The sequence below is a fragment of the Motacilla alba genome, chromosome 1, assembly GCF_015832195.1.
Source record: "Motacilla alba alba isolate MOTALB_02 chromosome 1, Motacilla_alba_V1.0_pri, whole genome shotgun sequence".
In the NCBI taxonomy this organism is placed as follows: Eukaryota; Metazoa; Chordata; class Aves; order Passeriformes; family Motacillidae; genus Motacilla; species Motacilla alba.
The window spans coordinates 61,101,145-61,121,612 of NC_052016.1; the positions used below are offsets into that span (position 1 = coordinate 61,101,145).

At 38.3% G+C, this 20,468-nt stretch overlaps 1 protein-coding gene across 1 annotated transcript; it reads right to left on the reverse strand.

Annotated features, from left to right (window-relative positions):
* Positions 1 to 242: 242 nt before the first annotated feature.
* Positions 243 to 20,468, reverse strand: VPS36 (vacuolar protein sorting 36 homolog). The gene is made up of 14 exons (XM_038148102.1): positions 20,303 to 20,468; positions 18,461 to 18,529; positions 14,896 to 14,966; positions 13,751 to 13,865; positions 12,245 to 12,334; positions 10,851 to 10,937; positions 8,003 to 8,035; positions 7,809 to 7,886; positions 7,261 to 7,395; positions 6,292 to 6,357; positions 5,671 to 5,735; positions 5,142 to 5,226; positions 2,582 to 2,658; positions 243 to 2,498 (listed from the first exon to the last, which is right to left on the reverse strand). Exons 1-14 carry the CDS (start codon positions 20,396 to 20,398, stop codon positions 2,405 to 2,407), a joined length of 1,161 nt encoding a protein of 386 aa, XP_038004030.1. The 5' UTR covers positions 20,399 to 20,468; the 3' UTR covers positions 243 to 2,404.

Below are 20,468 nucleotides of genomic sequence, written 5' to 3' on the forward strand. Positions count from 1 at the left end.
ATACAAATATCCTAGGAATAATCAAAACAGGAAATGTTCATATATGTACCTTCTGTATTAAATTAATATACACTCATGAAAGCAGTGCTTGTGTAGACACCTACAGTTTGACTGTTCTGGTGGGATGGGTAACAGGCTACTCAGCAACACAAGCAAGGCCTTCTAATTACATTCAATTCTGCCCTTTAAATCAAAACTATATTGTACCCCTTTAGTTACAAAGTGAGACAGTAAAAATATGATGTGCTTCAAAAACCTGCTCCATGGAACCACAACATTTTAATGTGTAAAGCATTTTAAAGCATTTAAAACACTTAGAAGGAAAAAAAACCTCAACAGAACAATCTATTTAAGAAAATGTTTTAATTTTTCTTACTTTCTAGTAGCCATTTTCTCATGTGTCTGTTTAAATTCTAAACCAGCAATACAATTTACCCTATAGCCTTTTTGTCTGGAGGAAAAACAAAGTCAAAGAAAAATTTTGGAAAAGAAAAGCTTGAGAAGGTATCATTATTCTAAACAGGCTGTATTATTATTGCTTAAGTAAGATAATGAAACACTCAGGGTTGGAGGAACAGAGGCTGGCAGTTTACACTTGGCATTTCCTTTCAGGTTTTGTTCTTCCTGCACACAACGTGCCCCCTCATGGGGAGAGGTTTTCAGGCCCACAAACCACTGGTTTTCCATGACAGGCTTTTATTGGACAAAAGAGACAGGCATCACAAAACAGCTTTTTGCTTCCAAATTTCTCACTTTTCAGCCCCTCCTTAGATATGCGGTGCTCAGTGTACTTTGCATGGATCTCTCCTTTGGGTTATGGGGGGAATGAAGGAAAGCAGCAAGCTGTAAGGCTCCTGAAGAGATGACACCAGGTGACTAACACTGTAATAATAGTGCAGAACTGGTTCCTTCAGCTGTGTCAAAGACAAAAGTTTTAGCACCCTCATGGAGCAGAGGAAAGCTGCCTTGAAGAAAGCACTGCACGAAAGTTTGCTTGTGACAAAAGTAAGATGCAATCCCCTGGATATAAAGGACATCCTATAAGCCACAGGCATGATCACTGTAGGAATCTCTGCACTGAATTATTGACAGGCTCTTAACTCATGTCTTAACTCATGCTATGGTAACACTGAAATAGTTCTGAAAATATCTTCAGGCTCATATTAAAAGCCTTTTTGTCCTTTCTTGTAAAATTGATCTGGCCATCACAACCACAGTGTAGTTACCTGTATGATGTCCTTGCTCATACATTAAATTAACTTTATTTATTAAAAATAGTCGCTTCAAAATGCCAAAAATTCAGGTAATGTGGATCATAAACATCCACTTAACTGTTATTATCATGACAGATCTTCAAGTAGTGTAGCAACTCCACTGGAGTTATGAAAACCGAGGCTATTATATTGCATTCAGTGTGAACACAGGGTGAAGAATACCAAACAATGACACCTTGTGATTATTAAACACAGGGTGATAGTCTTCTTCCTCCCTTCAATATAGGAAGCATATTAATTTTCATGTATGAGACGTAAGCAAATGAACTGTTTCCCCAAAACATGTAATAGGCTGATGAAACAAACAAATGATCTTTTGTTAGAAGTACAAGATAAAATACAAGCACATTAAAGCGGAGAGTCTGGTGAAGTGACAGGAGGCTGCTCCACTCTGCTACACAGAGGACAGAGAAAGGGCACCCAAAGTGCAACATAAATGGACAGGAAGGAAGATGGCAAGGAAAGAGAAGGGAGGAAGTCTGTGCTAACAATGCTTCTATCTGAGATATTAGTGTAAGACACGACAAAATAAACACGGTAATTTCTAGATTTGCCTGACATACAATAATCTCTCTTGCAGAAGGTTCCTTCTGTCTTAAATTCTAGAACCCCAATATCCTCCCTTAGAAAACTGTTCATCACTTCTGGGAGAAGGGATTATTCTACAGTAGTTTGTTCCTTATACCTCAGTACACACCAAAGTCCCGTTTCTTATCACTGTGGATACATCTGTCTGCTTTGTTGCTCCAGACATAAGCAAACTGGAATTGGAGTATGCAGTAAGCTGGCTTCTGGGTGCTGACCCTCACAGCACTCTATAGCAATATTCCCTCCACTTTCACTGGTGTGGAATCTTCTCTTGAAATGAGAAACTACACAGCACATCAAATAAAACTTGAAAAATGAGTGAGTTGTCTTGAGACAATAGACATGCTTCTGACTTTGTGATTTCTATTTCCTTTCAGTTCCATGTAAGATGATTCAGCACTTGAAATACCTGAGAACTGTAAATGCATTGCAATGTTCATGTCTCTTGCAGTTGACTAACGAAATAAGAATTTTAAAGTCAGTTCTTGGAAGGATTCTGCTCTCTTGTTCAATTATTACATAACAAATTGTACACAATGGTATTAGCTTTGTGTCAGAAATAAATTTGGGTAGAATCTCAAGCCTTCCACTGAATCATCTCTGCAAAGATGGCCCATCTTTTCAGCAAGAAGCAGCCTAGAGAAAGCAAAAGAAGATGTCCTGTATTACTTGAGGACAACATGATAACTAAAGTATTAAATACAAGAATTATTACTTACCTTTCTTTGGCTAAGAGAACAGACATCCCCACCAGCTTAGCAAACTCATCAGCTGTGAGAGAACCCTTTTCAGATACCTATCAAAAACCAAACAACACAAATAAACAAACTACGGCATTGGAAGAACTACAAAGTTCTCTCAGCTACTGAATCAGGTCTGGCCTTGTGAAGTGATAAATTGGTAGCAAATCCCTTGAGAAGAGAATTAATTTGTTTGCTTTTTTAAAAGTAAAACTAATTATGAGTATTTGCCCTCAAAAACATCTCTTCTGTGTCCTGGGAAAATTGCTAAGTATAAAAAAGCAAGAGAGAAAAGAATTAAATCTGTAAAAAAGTCATATGGTACCCAAAATTCCTTTGGATTTTTTTTTAAAGATGCCTTAGAATCAAATGAACTGAAAAATTAGAATAGCTCAGACAGCAGAATACAGTCTCCATCAGTATTTACACAGCAGACCTATTCTAAGTGATTCTGCAAACACTGAAGCCTAGACAAGAAAATAAAAGACCTGTTCAGGGCAGCTCATCAATGTAGAAATATGTCATTTCAGGTGGAAGAGAAAAATTTGAGTTTTATGGCATTTAAAATACACCCACTGCCTACAAGAAGATCCCCAAACCTTAGTACTTCACATGACATTATGGCACGCTAGAGAAGTAACTAAAAGCCACCATCACATTCAGCTGACACAAAAGACAGGTTCACTCTTGGAACTCAAAACTTTGGCCCTTTTGTCTCAACCATGCTACTTAATAAAATGCAGCCTTCTCACACACGTTGGTCACGTGGATGTTCAAAATACCATATAAATACTACATATGAACTACATACATACTACATACTACAGACTTATTATTGTCTTGAATTTCCCACATAAACATGTTTTATTCCCTAAAAATTAATAATCCTTCCATTTCTCCATTGCTTTAGATTCAAGCAAAGTTGTAAATCCGGATGTAGTTGCCATTTCCTGCTTCCCACATAACTGGGTGGGGAGGGGTCTATTCTGCATCATTCTCAGCAGTAGTCCTTTTACAGAAACTCAGATTAAATCAGTCCTAACATGAGATTTTTGGAAGCTAAGAGATCAAATCTGAGTAATGGAAGTCAGCTATACAATTGGTGATTAATTATCTTTCCTCCCCAAACCACTAGGCTCATCAAGGGTGATGTTGGGATTCCTTTGATGTCCCTGTCATTTCCTGTCTTCACCAGCCATTCAAAATCCCTTCTCTCTCCTGCCTGAAACCCTATGGCTTCCTCTCACTTCTTAGAACTTAATGCATAATGTGCAGTAACACTGAAGTATGGGGTGCTTTTGGCCACAAGCCTGATCTCATCTTCCCTTTTCCATACAAGCTAGTCTTCCTCAGTTGAAGACTCTCCCTTGCATTCTTCTATAGAGCCAAAGTTTCACATTATGAAAATAACTGAAAAAAGGCACCTTGGTAATAAATCCACCATCTGCTACTTTTTGCAGTTGACTTCCTTTGTTATCAAGAAAGGTTTTTCCTTTCTTTTCAAACACATAAGCACTCTTACTGAAGACAAAAAAAATTCATTAGAAACCAAAAATAATCAGAAAAAAAGACCTAAAATGGTCTTGGTATTTTTCTACACATTTAAGAAAATAAACTGAAAATATTAACATATACTGAAAGACTTAACATTTTAGAGTTGTTGATTTAGAATGGAATCTTTTATATCCCTGTAAACATTTCTCTTATCTATTTCTCTCATCTAAAAGTCTTTCTGATCAGCAAAAGCTGTAAGGTGACAATCATGTAAAACACACTGAGCAGTCTACCTGGTGTCAAGTGAGAAGGTGTCTGTGATAGCTCTACTTTTTCTCGACTGCCTCCTCTTTGGCTTTGATGTTTAACTTTGGATACACTGGAACAGCCTTTTCTCAGATGTATGAAAATCAAAAAATTACATTCCACTCAGAAAGACATGGGAAAATGTAACAAATTATAGGATAACAGGACTGTAAAGTGTCCAGAGGCAGCACAACCACAAAGGTTTATGACACTGAGAAACTCATACTATTATTTTCCCTGATGAAGCTGGCTAAATTCTATACACACTCTCCCACTGAGTGCTCTTCACAGCAGCAGACTTGGTACACATATAAGGTACTGCTCTATGAAATAAACCCAAACCAAACAACTACCTATATCAACATTTAAGAGCTGTTTCCACTGCCTTCAAGCAGTACAGTGTCTGAAGTTGACTTCTGTTAAATTAGGTGCTCAGTAAATGCCATGAATTTCAGTGTACAGTGGAAAAGATTTGGAGGAAGGCTGAAGGTTAATGAAGTTTGAAAAAGAGATAGAAAAGTGATTTATTCCTTAAAGAGAAAGTAATGACTAAGGTTATTGCCTGCACAGAACTTTGAAGATGAGAAGTGCTATTTAAATATTTCTCTTAGAAGATATGAAGTGGAATGCTTTGTATTTTGAAAGCTCAAGAGGAAATCCCATACCTCAAGCTTTTTACCTAATGTGTTTAAATTTCCATAGCATGGTCAGAACACTGAAGGAAATGAAGTACACTTACTGTCTCTAAAGCAGCAGCTACCATTTCCTCTTCGTTATGAGACTGGAGTTCAATCACCATCACACCACTATCAAATATCCGAAGCCTAAAATCAAAAAAGAGAGGCAAAGTAACTAAAAACCTTGTGCACATCACTTAGAGTCACGTTTCTAATGCATTCACATCTATAACCACTTTATAAAAGGGGAAAAAATCCCCCCAAACCCAAGCAAGCTCTCTAAGATTAACTGAAGCTTAACAGCATATTCAAAATCTGAAGAGACAGAAAAGAGTAGGGCATATGTCTGGTCTTGGTTAAACCCTTTTCCAGTCTGAAAAAATTCTAAGTGAAAAAATAACATCTTCCTAGCTAAAAATTAATGTTTTTAATGTAGAGTGAATGTTGGCGCATACAGCAGCATCCTTTGAGCAAAGAATGACTTTGTTAAAATACCCACAACAACCACAAAAAAAATCTACTTCAAGTAAAAATCAAATCATAATGGTCTGAGCTGTGAGTGCCATGCTTTATAAATAAATCCACTCTTACCTTAGTGGTAATTTCAGTGATTCCAGCATTTTACAAGCATTTACTAAATCTTCTGGTGACAGTAACTATTAAAATAGTAAAACATATTTATTCACAGCTTGCATTTCAGGTGTACAGTATAACATCAAAACAAAGTTTTAGTAGCTGAAGCTATAACATACACCAGGCTACACTTATTGTTAATTCTTTTTCCTTTCTATTGTGCAGTCTACTTTCTTGGCTTCTATGCTCCTTTCTGTTCCCTTACTATGTATTCTATAATAACCTTCCTTGCCTTGTTTACAAAAAGAATTGCTGTATTTTGTTAAAAAAAATTCCCAGAGCATTCACCATACTTTAGTCGTCTCTGACCTTTAAGTTTTGTTTCCAGATAAGTATGAATTTTCCCTTTTACATGGTAGCATAAAAAGCAGCATATATTATTACTACTTGTAAAGGACACATAAGTATTATAGGGAAAAGTGAGAAGGAGAAAGGTAAAACCCCTCTAATTTTAATAAAGAGTTGATCACATTGTGTTGTAGACAAGTAGAATGAGCCATTGTAGGGAACATTTTTACCCCTTAATGTCCTTATGGCTGAAGTCCTGTTATAACACAGTGACCCAGAGCAGCGTCTCACCTCTAGCCCTCGGGCACGGTTCACCAGGCAGTACACTTCTGTCAGAGACATGATCCCCCCGCGCTCCTGTGTTAACGAGCACAAGACTAGTGAGAGAAACAGCCCAGGAAACTCATAATCTCGACTTGCAGGTGGCTGATTAAACAGGTCAAACAGAGGGGCTAAATGATGGGCCCAAATGAGAAAAAAACTAAAGAGGCAAGTGGTACCTTGCACTAATCATTTTAAAATGCAAAATAGTGACACTACACCCAAGGACTGCAAATTACTTTGATTTTAAACCAGAGAATAAATCACAGAACAAGGAATTTCAATGCATTAAATCTATCAATAAATTTACCATTTTTACTTTTCAGAAAAACTCAGTTTTCCATTGTGATCATAGTAGGTAGCACATACCTTTCAAAAAATACTGTAGTATATATGCTTTTTAGGTAGAACATAGCCTTATAAGTTGCAATCTGAAATTGACCTGTTTGGTGAGAAACCTGTAATCTGTAATATCTTAAGATAAATTAAAACAGGAGATATTACTATGGGCTGGTAATCTACTTAATAATCCTGTCCTATATTTGCAAAATATATTCATTTTAAGCAGTTTAAAAAAGACTCATTACTTTTATTTTCATACAGTGTCATTTCACCCTTTCTTTTAAAAAATGAAATGTTCTGCAGCAAGGGATGAATACAGGGCTGTTCAAATAGAAGAAAGACCACTTGAATAATTTTCTAAATCTCATCAACATTTTGCAAATCAAAAGTTGATGCCATTAGTCCAAAGAAAAACTCGTACTGAATTTTTTTATTCAAAAAGGCAACATCTATTCCTCCCATTAACATTGAATAGGAGGCTGTGCTGCTAAATCTGCTTTAAAATGGGGCAGACTACTACAGTCAAAACACACTCACATCAAAATTCAGCAATGCATGGAGAATGCAAGATGCATGGAGGTGCAAGATGTGCTTTACCTCTAAGGGTGTCTGCAGGATTCCCGCCAGTTGCTTTGCCAGTTGCATGTGGTACTGTGTACCAGATCCATACGTTTCCCTTGTAACTGGATTAGCTATACCCATACTCAGCAGGTAGGACTTGAACCTAATGGTCTGAACAAGAAAACAAACAAATACATTTAAAAGTACAGCAGCTAATGAGTGATTCTGGTTTTTAAAAATCTTTGATTTATTACTATAACAATGTTTTGGGGAATAAATCCCTCAGTTTACTACCAATAAAGTTAATTACTAGGTAAAGAGAAGGCAAAACTTTGTACCATTTATTTTTGACCAGCACAGGTAAAAAATGAGAAAAATTTATACAAAAACAGCTAGATCATTGCTTTTAAAAGGGGTTAAAAGAAAAATTAACACTAAGCAAGTAAACTCTACACCAAGTATAAGGGATTAAACACAACAAAACCAACCAGTAAGGGTTTTTATTAACACTACATTATTAAACAGATAGCTTTTTGCTTTTCATAGGAACATTTTTGTAGAATTTAAAAACCAAATTAATTTACCTCATCCTCAGTGATGTCCCCTTGTTTTTCTTTGATCTTGTTAGCTATTGACTTGGATAATTCCACCATTTCCTTAGCCTATAAGAAACATACACAGATAAGTCAATTCCAGTGCAAGAGAAAAAAGCGTGCTTAAAACTGGGAAAACAAGTGTAAGTCTATGTGGCCAAGTGACACGTGCCATTCATCCATACCTTCTCCATTAGTTTGCTAAGGTCCTCAAAAGCCTGAAATGAAAAGCAGACAATGCAGATCAGTATAATGACAGCATTCAGTTTTATGGACACAGGGAGCTGCCTTTGTCCATCGTCCTACGCTGCTACCCCTTTAGATGAGTATGTTACACCATGAGATTATATAAGGTAATTTACAATATGAGGTATGTTACAATATGAGATTACTATAAGGTATTATACAAATACCTTATTTGTTGATACTACTGTTTTACAGCATGTCTTATAATTAAAATAAACAACAAAGAAAGAAGAAGAGAATCAAACAATCACATACTTTTCCAGTATATGAATAGAATTTTGGTATGATTTATGATGTCCATGTGATAGGAAGGGACAATGAGATACGGAGTCCAAGAAAAGATTAAACTGTCCAAGTTTATTATGCTCTCTGTAAGGTGGGGGAAGGTTTATTCCAACAATTAACCCTCACTCAAGGAGACCTGTTGTTTCTGGCCAGCCGCAAGACAGCTGTAAAGCTACAGATGTACTCCTCCTGACAAGACAACTTTAATCAGTGAATGTTATTTAATTAGTAGGGAACACTCATTTCAAATGAGCAAGGAAGAGAATATCTGAGGGACAAAACCTCTGAAATGTGTGGCAACATCTCTTCTTTTAAGTACTCCAATAAAATGCTATGGTCTCAAATACAATAACTCTACAACAACCCACAAAGGGTTTTTAGGCTTAAATAAATCATACTTTAAAAACAGCTGAAGGTATATGAAATTCCAAACTTTTAGTAATGATAAACTAGCATTACAAAAAAGTTAAAAAAAAGAGAGCTAGAAACTCCATTAATGCAACTATATTAAAAAGCAACTCTCTTTTCTCCCACCCTCATCAGCACACATTCATTCACCCTCCTCACTACTCTCAAATACATGACACCATGTCCAGATGATCAACCTTTTCAAACAACCTTTTCTGAACAACCGGTGTGAGAAAAATTCCTGAACCTTCTCATGTAAAGTTTGCCTGCCAGCAGCACTGAAGCCCTCCAGCCACAAGAAGGTTCAGTTACACTGTCAAATGGCCAGAGAGACATCTTGCCTACAGCTTCTAGTCACTGCCTCTATGTCATTTCTGCCTTACTCTGACTAATCCCCCACTAGAAAGATACACTTCAGCAGTGTTTTTGCAGGAAGACCCCATTGTTCCCATATACTTTTAGGTACCATATGTAGATGCTTATTGGTCAGAGATTCAACGTGCAAAGAACAAAAGGAGATGTCTCTAGAAAGAGATAGGGTTAGCTTTTCACCTCCTGATAGTGCCAGTGTTTCTCCACTGACTGGACAAGTTTAGCCCCCTAACACTTGGTATCTGAGTTAGATATCCAAAATTAGGTGGTCCACAAGGAGAGAAGAAAGTATGTCACTGTGTAACAATAATTTACCACTAAGAAAACAAAAGCTTCTATTTGGAATACTTCTTACTCCCTAATCTGCCAAACTGAATAATTTACAATAGATTTCCCAATCTCTAGTGTAAATCAAAGTCCTGCTATTCTACTTGTATATGATATCAACAATAAGTTTTCTGACAGGGCTTTTCCCAGCTTATTTCTAATCTCTATACCTGCATGAAAACAACATTCTTCAAAAGAACCCTGATTTAGCTAAATAAACAGTATGCTGTGTCTAACTCCTCCTCTGCCTGACTCACCCATGGCAGGCCTGGAAACAAAGGGGAATGTGCACACACCTAACAGGAACTTCCTCAGATAAACAAAAGGCTTAAGAACTGGATTCTTATCAGCACTGAACAGCAGATGCAGGAAGCCTTTTCCTGGAAGCCAGGGCACCATTTTTTAAATTAAGTCATTTATAACATTTAAAGCTGGAGGAAGGCAGGATTTTACAAGTCATGGTTTTCCTCTGTTCATGCAACATGTATAAATGGATTTCTTTTACTCTCTGACAAAGCTACTAAAGGAAAAAATATGCAGACAATGCCTTTTGAACTATATACCCACGCATGTAACCACAATACCTTTTGAGCTACACACAAAACTTCATTCAGTACATTCCTCACAGGCAGAAACCAAGAAAGTTTAATGCTCCCAGTATCTGAAACAGCACGTGGCCTGCAAAGGCACTTTAATTTTTGTAAGTATTAGAGTAGGGAATGCCTTTTTCTTGTGGCCCACTGAATCCCATAAAGCTTTGCCACAAGAACAAATCTGCTGCATGTAGTTTATCAGTACTTTTGTATCAATCTCTACTACCAAGACAGAATCAGACTATTTTTGAGGGTATTGCTCTCAGGTATATATGAAGAAATTAAATGCCTTCACGGTCCATCACTATTGATATCTGGAATTCAACTATTGTGCTGGTTTTGTGGAAAAGAATGGTTTCCCTCTAGGCCAAGTATTTTGCAAAATACTTATAATAGCTTGTCGATGCCTGGACTGCAAATCATTTTACTGTAATTATAAGCCTAAATGTAACACCTAAAACCTGATTATAAGAGGAAAATCTAGCTTCATCACAGTTATGTGCAGACACTTGGATCAGCATATTCTGCTTAATATATATTCAATTTTTAATTGAAACCAAAATTAGTTCAATAAATACACAGTTAGTTTCAAAGAACAATCTTCTTGAAAGGAATTGTTTAAATGAAGTAACTTTACATATATTGGTAAGCAAGTTAAACAAAATAAATAACTGTACACTCTTAATCAATTCAGACTTCTCAACAAAAACAGTAAATACTCTCAGCTGTCCCTAAAAGAAAGAGTGAATGAGTGTAAATAGTTCAGACAGGTGGTTGACCTTGAAACTTCAAAAACACCTACCTCGGAAATGTTTTTGTCAGTCTCTTTTCTTTTTTCTTCTAATTTCCTTTCAATACCTACAATTCCTACAGCCCTTATTCTTCCTGCCTTAAAAGAAAAAAAAAAAGAACGAAAAAACAAGGAAAGAGTCAAAATAGGAAATGCTAAGTTTTCTCATTTGCCTCACTGTGAAAATTAGAGGACCGGAAATATTCCCCCAAACAGCAGATACCATTCATACAATATTTCATGCACTTCTTGACAGTACTTTTCAAACCATTGTTAAAAAACAAGAAAAGTGAACCATGTATGAATTTGCTGTACTAGGCAAGTAATTATATTGATAGTATATTTGAAGCTATTAATATGGCTTTATATCCAGACTAGGTATTCCAGCTCATCTCAATTCTAGCCTCTCAAGTCCATGTGAACATCCATACTAGAGCTGTGGAAATGCCTGAGTGTATTACTTGAAGAAATCCAGCCTTAAGAAACAGAAACACAGAAACACAATGCTAAGTACAGTCTACCTTCCTCAGAGGTATTAGAATGTAGGCAATGGTGAAACTTCTACCAGATGCCAAATGCATTCTGGAAAGGCTGGTACCTAAGTGGCAGCAGTGCCAGGTCTCTCACCTCTGACTGCAAAGCTTAGCACTGATGTTAAAGAGCTGCTATGACTTAAGTAGTGGTAAGTTAATATTTTGATTAGATTCTTCATGCATTACTCCAAATGCAGCTGTGCCTATACATACTACATTTACCACAAGGGACATACATGATTTCATATTGACCAATCTTTAAATCATCCTATTTCACTCATACAATACTATATATTCACATATTCAGTACATTAATATATAGAAACAACTCCTACATGTCTATCAGAGTTAATAACTTTGAAGTATGTAGGCAGATAAACGTTATCTAACATATGACATTCTCTCTAACAACTGTCCATTCAGAATACACATGTAAATCAAACATATATCGGTTTCAAAAAGTTATATAAAAGTTACATGTTATATGTTTGACTTCCAGCCACAGAAAAATAAACCAGCAATCACAATAAAGACAAAAAATTTTCCAGCTTCATTGGACCTCCCATGCTGAATAAAAGTATATGCAAATAATTATTGTATTTTCACAATTATGTGTGTCTAACTAAAGCAAACAAAAAATAGGAGCTCATTATCTAAGCATACTCAAGAAAGAGAGGCAACTGTGTTCTATCAGATGAAAAATGCAAAGGAGAAACTAATTTATGCCAGTGAAAAAACAGGCAAACTAAAGCTGAATTCCTGCACATGCCCATGATGTTGGTTAGAGGCACATGCTGGATGTGGTATATTGGGGTGGCAAGAAGTGGCAGTAGGAGATTACACACAGATCCTGCCCAGAAGCTCTGCACATACCTGTGAATCCTTGTTAACTTGCATGGCCTGACCAGTGGGCATGCTCTCCCATCTCCTTTGTGTGATTTCTTCTGATAATCGTCTGTAGAACTGCAAACGTTAAACAGTGACAACAGACATTTCATTAACTGTGCAGACTACCTCTGTGTACTTTTAGCATCTTGGTGATGAAATAAACTTCACAATGTATGGAGACAAAACATGATAACACCTATACAACTCATTATATGCAAATTCTTAATGTCCAGTCTTCAAAAGCATTCACATTAGAAGAGGAGCCATGTAGTCACTAAGTACTTCTATAGCAAAATATTTCTTCAGATATTCAAAATGTCCCAAACCATGTTAAATGTTGAGGTATACTCAAAGGCATGTTTTTAAAGGAAGAAAAGCTGAGCAATCCAATTGCTATTGATCTGCTAATTCAACAATATAAAAACAACCACAGAGATCAATTACACCGATTAGTTTATTGCTACTACCAGAAGGCGGCATTAGCTAACACTAAGTGTGTCCCACTGACCAATATCCAGAAAGAAAATCTATTCCACTCTTTTCATTGTTCAGGTTGACAGAAAAGCTATTTCTATTCTGAAGTCATAAAGAAAGGCTGGGGTTTAATTGATGTGATAGGCAACCAGTAAGCAGAGTAAGTTTGATTTTCAGACACAACATTAAAATAAATATGATTATGACAGTGAAAACCACACATTTATACTATGCATAAACCTACAATCATCATAATCTGAAAACTGCTCACAAAGAAATGAAAGTGAGTCTGATCATGCACATGCATTTTTAAGACATTTCTAACTAATCTGAGCTGCAAATCTTATTTTCTGCAGTGAACAGGTACAGCTTTTTTCACAGCACAAAGTTAAAGTTCTCAGTCTTGTCAAATGAGGATTTTCCACTGTGAAATTTCTTTAGAGAGTGCAATTTCTTAGGGTTTTAGGATGAGCTTTCTTTTAAGAATATATTACATTTTTCTTAGAATGCTCAAAGCCTTTGAGATTTGGTGTAGGTTAAAAAAAATTATACAGTGTAAAATGAACAAAAGTTCTGAGGCAATAAATGGTGTTCAGCAATAAAATTAGAGAGTTAATTAGGAATAAGTTGTATGATTCCTGTTTAATAGAGGGTTAGGTAAAAAGAAATACCTTTTACTCAGTTAAACATTTAAAAGATTTCAGAAATGTCATTTTGGAAATTCCCGTGTTCAATTTAGTAGATTAGCAAAGGAAGTATAAGATTATAGTAAACACCCTAAAATAAGGACTAGCCTAGTAATGCCTCTTGACATTTTTGGAACTCTATTTGAAGTATTTAATGAAAGTATAGAACATGGGAGACTCATAGTGTTTGTCTCCCAAAAGGATGTATTGAAAAAGCTCCACCTCAAAAGTAAACATGGAAAGATCATGGGAAATGATCACTAACACAGCAGGAGGAGAAAAGCATGTCCAAAGACCTGACTGTGCTTGGCATCCATGGTACAAGACTTACCTCAATCTGCCCATGTTCTTTGAAAGAAAGCTTGACGTAGGAGTATTTGCTGCTTTGGAATGGACCAGGCTCTTTGTTTGAAGAAGCAGGATGAAGATGAACTACTATTTTGGCACTATGGAAAAGGAAAGAGAAGATAATTCTGAATCAAAGCTAACTATTTCATCAAAATCTCTATTAACTATCTCACATAAGAGCTAAAGATCATCAAAGAATGCTTTATATTTATGCATCAACATTTAAATATTTTGATGAAGTAGATCTTGCATAAAAACTACAACAGCCTCTAAAGCAGAAACATTTTACAAATTTAAAATGTACCTACCATCAATTCTTTAGAAATGAACATAACAAAATTTAAAATTTTGAGCAATAATTTCCAAAAAACCCTTTTAGTTAGGATAAAAACTGATTACCAAGTTGTAATTTAATTTGGCATTAGTTATTGCAGGTCAAAAGCCAAAATATGTTTTCCTGTGTCAAAGCTAACTTTGACACAGGAATATTATGTGTCAATATTATGTGTAACCTATTCGACTTCTATCTGTCACTTGTGGACACTCTGTGAACTTATCCAAAACCAACATTCAAAGCCAACATGCATGAAAATAACAGTCCAAAAGGACACCTACTACCAAAATAAACCTTGGGAGAGCATGATTTTAGGAAAATTAACAGACTGCTATCACAACATGACTGCAAGTTCTCCATTCCCATCTCATTTTACTGATAATCTTTGCATTGGTCTTTAGTTACTTCTCCAGCATTAGTGAATGAACTGATTTCTTCTGAATACCTCCAGCATATTACCTTGCCAATCTGACAGCAGGCTGCAAGCAGATGTTAATTGTGTATATATTTTCCCCAGCCAAAATTTTTTCTCTGTTTAGAAACTTAAAATCATAGAATTGTTTATGTCAGAAAAGACCTCTAAAATCATAAGTAGTGATTACATGACAGTTAGTTAACAAATCACATCAGTCACGACTCTCTTACACATTTGACCTCAGTGGTCTTTGTGACTGTCAGTATGGAAATTTAGATTGCAAATGGAATCTATCGTGGATTAATCTGTAATACTGGGTACCTCACATAACATACATGTGAAAGGATCCATCTGAAAAAGACAATGAGGACGGCCATACCTCTTTCCTATCCCAGCTGCTTGCTCTTCAATAAATACAATCTGAGACAGAGGTACAGCAATGCAGCACTCCTGGAACAAACAGCACAGACACAGGTGAATTAAACCATATCCTGTCTATTCACTCTCTAAACCCAAGTGTTCTCTTTCTCCATTACACAAACAGTATGGATATCTACAGGTGCTGCCTGAAGCACTCTATGTGAATATGATGGTAACAACAGGAACAATGTATTACACTGAAATATATGTAGAAAAATAATAAAAAATTAAACTGAGTTCTAGTTAATTAAAAAACCTCAACAAACTTAAGTGTCAGTGTGTCAACTTTAAAAACCTCAAGCTAGATTCATAGAAGGGACTATGAGATGTAACAAATCTTTAGATCTGAGGTTAAAATTTAAAGACTAAAATTTCCAAACAACTGCACCTCATCTCTGTAGGTGTGCAATACTCACAGGTTCTTGACATTTTTGCACTGATGTTACTTTGGGAGCTAAAAAAAGATCCAAACCCACCATTCTTTTTAAATGCTGAATATCTAAAATCTACACTACTCTCTGAATGCAATAGGATTTTTTCCATCCATCCTACAGTGAAGGAGTGCTTAATCCAGCAGTTGATGCATCTCACCACATTGGACTGTGCTTTAAACAAAACACAGCAAGAAACAAGGCTGTATCCATCTGTAGGAAAGTAACCTATCCCAGGCTAAACTCCTTCCACATGCATTTGAGACAGAAGTTGCTAAGGGAATGATTCAAAACATCTAATAAGATACCTGGTCTTGTTTTGGTGAACATCCTCTGAGGAACATCATCTCCCACACAACACCTTGGTGAGTGACACAGTCACACAGAATGAAGGAAACACAGGTTGCATTCCCTCTCAGAACTTCCCTCTTCCACCTGCCACTGTGTAGCACCAGTTTACAATAGACACTGTTACAGTGTCTCCATCCTTCTATCAAAGGCATTTGGCTCTCAATCCCTAATACCAAAATTGTTCCTTTTTGTATGGAGTAATTAAATAACCATTAAATTTGAGAGCAGGGAAGTATACATGCAGGAACTCCAAATAATAAGGAAATCTCTTATTGGGAAAAAACCTGGGTTGTACTTCCTTTTCTAAAAACTCTTAATGCAAGCTATCTAGGCTCTTCTATGACTCTAGTTTCTAAAGCCATTACAAACAGTTAACGCTTGTAAAACAGCCACAAAGTTGTGGACACTTTAAAAGATAGGCAATTTGATACTTCTGTTAAAAAAAGGTTTTGAAAATGACAAAAAGAGTTCAACTACACATAGTATGTGCACTGTCAAAGTGACTGATTTGTTTAGTTCCAAGATACAAAGTTATGAACAAATTTGAAGTACAAGGATTTAGAATCACCCCTTCCTGATGAGCAACATTACAGGAAGGGATACAAAAACAAAAATGTGTTAAATATGCTGTGTGTTTATTTGAATTTTGTCTTCTAATGCCTCATGCTCACATTATGCATGATTTTATAATTTAAAAAATTGTACAAATCTAGCTATGTAACAAACTTTACAGAATTCCTTTTTTTTTTTGTTTTTAAACACTGTTTAACTGCAGATAGCATGTAAGAACAGCAGCTATAGGACCCAGCTGTCTGTTTCTGTAAGATATGTTAACCTAATGACATGTGCCCCATTAATTATTATACATTGCTGACACAATAAGAAAGGGACTCTCTCTACAATCTTTTTCTAGGTGATCTAGCAAAGGTTTCTAAGTCTGATGTTAAACCACAGCTGAGCTTTGACAACAGCTTACCAAGACAACAAAAGGGCACCATGCTCCCCATGTTTCAGCACTGAGAGCTTGAAAATTAATCAGCTTTATTTACCCCACTAACAAAGTTAATTACATCTCCCAGTCAGAACTGGGTAATTTTTGCCCATCTCCAGGCCACACTTCTGCCCTTTCTGTTACTCAAGCCTGAGCTTTGCAGAATCTTTGCTGAGTTAAATTAGTTAAAATAAAATTATTTTTTTCTTCTTATCCAAGGTTTTCCTCTGCTGATTTAACAAATTCAAGAAGAGTACAAGAAAGCACATGGCCTAGGAGCAGACAGAGAAATCAGGGAAAAGAGACAAATGTAATCTATTTGTTGGAAAGGAGAGCACGGATTTCAGTTCTAAGACTTTATGAAGCCATAATGCCCAATGTTACTGCAAGCGTGCAGGAAGTCCAAGTGAAAAGATTAGACACAGTGGCTGTTGTAGTACAGGCTCAGCTCTCAAAAAGCGATGCTGATGAAGAAATATAAAGTGATTAACACAGAGTTTAGAACATTATCTCATGTGATAATGTGATGGCTGTGCAAAAAAACCCCATGTTAATTTATACAGAGCACCTCGTGGTTTGGACAATCATGCCCTAACTTGTGTAAGAGTAATCCCACCATGGGTAACAGCTCTTTAAACATTTTGAAAAAATGTGTATTAAAAATAAGTATACTGTTCCTGCAAACAATCCCTAAAAGAAAAAATCATACTACTCTGCCAAATCAGGAACATCCTTGGTGACATTGCCTTCAGAGTGCTCTTAGAAGCTCCCTGCTTTGAAGCAAGGATGTGATATTTGCTAGGAATCAGCCTTTGAATGTGAGAGGTGCTTCAGCTGCCCTTGCACAAAAGCCCAGTGGAATACAATTTGCTTTTGAAAAGTTGTCATCTGAATGTGCTCTGTCTAAACTTTGACTTTCAGTGTTAAAATTGTCAATTATTGTGTCCAAAACAAGCATACTCCAACCTGGTCTGAGGAAGACTCCTCCTCCAATTGCATCTGCGGAGCGGTGCCCATTGTCACAGTCTATGCTTAGAGCTTTACGTGTTTGTGGTCTCTTTCTCCCACTTCCAGCCTGCATTCCCAGGCTGTGGCTGATGACACAAAGCATTCAGCAGCTTTACTGCAGTCACCACACTGTAGTTCTGGCAGTGCCACTTAACCTGTGACCAGCTGTCCACAGCAGTACAATAAAAGTTCTGGCTGATTGCAGGAACAGGCAGCTGAGAGGGCAAGATGTGTGCAAAACAATGCCACCACCAAACACATCCTATTATCAAATCATGGTCTGGGACTATATGGTGGGCTTGAACTTGGACTTGAAACCAACAAGAAAGAAAAGGTCTCCTAGACAAGAAAGGCTTCCTAGGCAAGGAGCACGGGAGAGAACTTCATATTGTGATTTGCCTGACACACTCAACTTCAGTTTCAAAATCAATGTTTTTTAGTGCATGACACCAGGCTTTTTTCGCCTGTATTTCTGTGCAGTAGAAAAAGAAAAATTTATATGATACATTCCTATCCCTTCTCATGCATGCATGATTGTTTTATTAAAGCCGGACTGGGTGAAAGCACACAACATAATCTTCTTTCTGCTGAGGGCCAAAACGTGGACTATACTTGTAAAACAAAACACGCACAAAGGCAGGAATAATCCCCTCTCTGTGTGCAGGCTTTTCATTGCATGCTACTTGTTGTTTATGATGAGATGTACAAGTGAATGACATACAGGAGACAATGGTGGGACTTACGTGATTCTTCTGATCCCTCCAGATCAGTCTGTGTGTGCTCAGCAGTAAAACTCCACTATCAAATTTCACCTGGAAAGGAAAAATAAAACAGATCAACAACACATTGAACCAATAAGATACAAAAATACTGGTCTTGGAAACATTACACCTTACCACAACAGAGCAATCAGATTTAACAAGCCAGTATTTTGAGAAGACTCCCTTTTTTCCAGAAAACAAAATACATGAAGTTTAGGAAACAATGGAGAAAAATAATATAAAAGGATTAGATGGATAAACACAAACTTCCTTTTTCAAGAGTATAAACTTTCCCCCCGGAAATCCTGAGGGATCCTCCCTCCATATACTCTGCAAGATATACTAAAGTTCTTAAATGTACTTTAAACAGGGCTATTGGCTTTGGAACATTCACGGTATGCTGACAAAGAAGGCAGAAGTTATGCAAAAAAGCAAAGCAACCTAATAAAAAGATGCTGCACACAGTCTGAAATCCTATCACACAGGAGTATTGCTTCTATCTGTGCTGCTGTTGAAAAGCTCTTTACTTATCAGACAGCAAACAGTACCTGGAAAATCTGCATTAGCAAATTGCTTCCTACTTGTAAAACCAGAGGCACGTGTTCACAGCTTTTTTTGTGGGGGCATGCAATTACCATGGTGTAGAAAAATGGAGAGACCAAGAGTCAGTCCTGCAGTGAAGTGAAGCAATAAGCAGGATGGCTCAGAAAGAGGAGAGGGTATGTCAGCAGCCAGGACGGCTCAAGTGTGAATTGTGCCTCATGCCCGCTACCACACCAAAGCTAGGGCTCGTCCCCGCACAGGCGGGACAGCCCGAGCAGAGTGACACTGCCTGCACACACCCTGTGGGGGTCCCAACCCTCACCCCATGTCACACACGCTGTCCAAGGCCTTTTGCATAGAATCAATTAAGTTGGAAAAGTCCTCTGAGATCATCGGGTCCAACCTATGACCCAAAAGCCCCATGTCAACCAGACACGGCCTTAAGCACCACGTCCAGTGCCATGTCCTTTCCTTAAAGAGCTCCACGGACGGTGACTCCATCACCTCCCAGGGCAATCCATTCCAATGTCTAATAACCCCTTCTGTCAAGAAATTATTTTAAATGGCCAACCTATACTTGCCCTAGCACAGCTTAAGGCTACTTCCTCTTTTCCTGTCACTTGTTGCCTGGATGAAGAAACCGACCCTGACCTGGCTCCACCCTTCTTTCAGGCAGTTCCAAAGAGCAATAAGGTCCCCCTAGAGCCTGCTCTTCTCCAGGCTAAACAACCCCAGCCCCTTCAGCTGCTCTTCCTAAGACTTGTGCTCCAGACCCTTCCCCAGCTCCGCTGCCCTCCTGTGGATCCGCTCCAGCACCTCGATGTCTGTCCGGAGCTAAGGGGCCTGGAACTGGACACAGGATTTCGGGGCGCGGCCTCACCAGTGCTGAGGACAATCCCTGCCCTGGTCCTGCGGGCCACGCTATTGCTGATCCAGGCCAGGATGTCACTGGCCTTCTTGCCTACCCGGGCACACTGCGGGCTCACGTTCAGCTGCTGTCGACCAGCACAGCCCCTCGAAGCCTGCGACTCCGCCCTAATCTCCCCACAGAGACAAACCCTGCCAGACCCTGGCGCCGAACGTCCTCCCACACCCCCGATCGATGCTCCGCCTGCAGCCCAAGCCCTTCACACCCTTTGTGTCGCGTCCCTCGCCCAACACCTCCCGCACCCACGGCCCTGCCACCCCCCTTGCCCGGGGCCCACTGCCGCGTCCTTTACCCTCCTCCCCGCCCCGGCCGCGCCGCCAGGCCCCGCGCGGAGCGGCTCCAGCTCCCGTCACCTTCTCCTCCCCGTCGCTGAGGCGCACGCCGCGCTGCTGGACCACCAGGGTCTCTCCCAGCTCCAGCAGCCCGGTGCTCCACGAGAACCTGTCCATGGCCGCCCTTCCCCTCCCGCACCGGGCCGCGGCCGCTGGGCGTGCGGGGACCGTGTGCGGCTGACCCGCG

What these genes read in the sequence shown, in the direction of transcription:
- VPS36 (XM_038148102.1), bottom strand. Translation starts at nt 20,398, where the DNA reads ATGGACAGGTTCTCGTGGAGCACCGGGCTGCTGGAGCTGGGAGAGACC. An exon ending in GGGACATCACTGAGGATGAG is followed by an intron (nt 7,396 to 7,808) that starts GTAAATTAATTT and finishes TTTCTTGTTCAG; the next exon opens with ACCATTAGGTTCAAGTCCTA. An exon ending in TCCTGCAGACACCCTTAGAG is followed by an intron (nt 6,358 to 7,260) that starts GTAAAGCACATC and finishes TCGTTAACACAG; the next exon opens with GAGCGCGGGGGGATCATGTC.